Raw genomic sequence first — 2,162 nt, 5'->3', positions numbered from 1 at the left:
AGAAATTGGTGGGTCTTGATATGTTACAAAAGTCGAGAATCAAGTGGGATGTAGAGGGTGACGAGAACACAAAGATTTTCCATTGTTCGTTAAAACATAAACGTGGCAAACAATTAATCCAAGGTTTGATGGTGGAAGGTACTTGGGAAGTAGATCCTCTAGCAATCAAGAATGAATTTTACGAATATTATAAAGTTAAATTTGATGATGCTGGTTCTGGGGCTGTTTTCGATCATATAGATCCTCACTACATTCTATCCGATGTAGAAGGATGTCACTTCGAGAGAGACGTTGATGACTCGGAAATCAAACGGGCAGTTTGGGATTGTGGTAGCTCCAATGCGCCTGGACCCGATGGTTTTGCGTTTCAATTCATTAAGCAATTCTAGGACCTTTTTCAAAATGTTATTTGTAGGGACGTGAAGAGATTTTTCATGACCGGCACATTACCACATGGCTCGAATTCTGCTTTTTTCTCGTTAATTCCAAAGGTAAAGAATCCGGTCCTTACTACTGATTTTCGTCCTATTTCCTTGGTGGGTTTTTTCTACAAAATTTTCACGAAAATACTTACGAACATGTTAGTACATGTCATTGACAAGATTATAAGTCCCGTTCAATCTGCTTTCATTTATGGTAGGCAGATTCTTGATGGCCCGTTGATACTCAACGAGATCATGTCTTGGTATAAAAAGAATAACTGTAAGATGCTATTGTTCAAGGTTGATTTCGAGAAAGCTTATGATTCTGTTAACTGGGACTATCTCTGTTTTATGTTATCTTCTCTTGGGTTCGGTTCTAAATGGTGCGGATGGATTTTGGGCTGTTTGTAGTCCGACACGTGAATTTCCTATTAAACGAGGGCTCCGTCAGGGTGATCCCCTTAGTCCGTTTCTGTTTATTATCCTTATGGAAGGATTACACCTTGCCTTTAATCGTGCGTTGGAAAGGCGTTTCATTCGTGGCATAAATGTGGGAACTGACATTAACCTCTCGCATTTTATGTACGCAGATGATGTTATCATTTTTTCAGATTGGAATAGGCAAGAGTTAAGGCACATTATTCGTATTTTGGAGATTTTTTACTTGGTTTCGGGTTTACGGATTAACTTGGCTAAATCAAATGTTTTCGGTATAGGGGTGAATGTAGATGAAGTCTTATCTTTTTCTTGTGATGTTGGGTGTTAGGTTGGAAGGTTTCCTACTAATTATCTCGGAATACCAATCGGTGCTAATATGAAACATGTTTCAATTTGGGAGTCCTTAGTTGATAAATTTCAAGCAAGATTATCGTCTTGGAAAGCTAGCCTAATCTCATCGGTTGGCAGACTAACACTTATTAAATCCGTTATGGGTAGTATCGGTATTTACTATTTCTCCATGTTTAAATGTCCGGAAACGATTATAAAACGCCTTGAAGCTATCTGAGCAAGATTTTTTTGGGGCGGTAATAATCAAGTTAAGAAAATGGCATGGACAAAATGGGATTCGATTTTAGCACCTCTTGATGTTGGAGGTTTAAATGTGGGCAGCCTCAAAGCTTTTAACCTTGCAATTATTCACAAGTGGAGATGGAGGTACCTAACACATACACGCGATTTTTGGGTATCGATCATTAAAGCTTTACATGGGAACGTGTTTGAGGGTACTTTGGGTCACAACAACAGCCCCAGGTCTGCTATAGTTTCATGTTGCAAAAAATCCCTTGAAGAATCACTTTTACCTGGTAATATTATTCGTATGGAGGTTAGGTACAAAGGTGAGTTTTTGACATGATTTATGGTGTGGAGATTCTTGTTTTTCATCGCGGTTCAATCGTTTATTTCACTTGGATGTTAATAAAAAAGATGTCATCGCTAATAAATGGTCGAATGGGAATTGGATTTGGACTTGATCTCGAGAGGATATAGGCAGTCACAATTGAATTCAATTAAACGACCTTTGTGAGGTGATCAAAGATTTTTGGTTGTCGGATCGTGAGGATCTGTACTTATACGCTAGCATCTGATGCTTTGTATACTATTAAATCCTCCAGAGACTACATTGATCGCAGACTTCCTCCTTTGTCATCCACGAGTACCGTTTGGTTTAAGTTTCTCCCAAGAAAGGTCAATATCTTTTTGTGACGTTTTCGATTGGATACTCTTCCTAATCGTTGGAAC

At 38.7% G+C, this 2,162-nt stretch overlaps 1 protein-coding gene across 1 annotated transcript; it reads left to right on the top strand.

Annotated features, from left to right (window-relative positions):
* The first annotated feature begins 578 nt into the window (after positions 1 to 578).
* LOC139849624 (uncharacterized) lies at positions 579 to 1,428 on the top strand. The gene is made up of 3 exons (XM_071839259.1): positions 579 to 825; positions 1,013 to 1,146; positions 1,189 to 1,428. Exons 1-3 carry the CDS (start codon positions 579 to 581, stop codon positions 1,426 to 1,428), a joined length of 621 nt encoding a protein of 206 aa, XP_071695360.1.
* Positions 1,429 to 2,162: the final 734 nt, after the last annotated feature.

This window comes from Rutidosis leptorrhynchoides, chromosome 5 (genome assembly GCF_046630445.1).
Source record: "Rutidosis leptorrhynchoides isolate AG116_Rl617_1_P2 chromosome 5, CSIRO_AGI_Rlap_v1, whole genome shotgun sequence".
In the NCBI taxonomy this organism is placed as follows: Eukaryota; Viridiplantae; Streptophyta; class Magnoliopsida; order Asterales; family Asteraceae; genus Rutidosis; species Rutidosis leptorrhynchoides.
The sequence above is the reverse complement of the archived record's forward strand: the minus strand, read 5'-3'. Positions and strand labels throughout refer to the sequence as shown.

Bases quoted from the DNA above. Each gene is read 5' to 3' on its own strand.
- LOC139849624 (XM_071839259.1), top strand. From the start codon at position 579: ATGTTAGTACATGTCATTGACAAGATTATAAGTCCCGTTCAATCTGCT. The intron at 826-1,012 runs GTTTGTAGTCCG...TTATGTACGCAG, and splicing joins GTGCGGATGGATTTTGGGCT to ATGATGTTATCATTTTTTCA. The intron at 1,147-1,188 runs GTAGATGAAGTC...GTTGGGTGTTAG, and splicing joins TTTTCGGTATAGGGGTGAAT to GTTGGAAGGTTTCCTACTAA.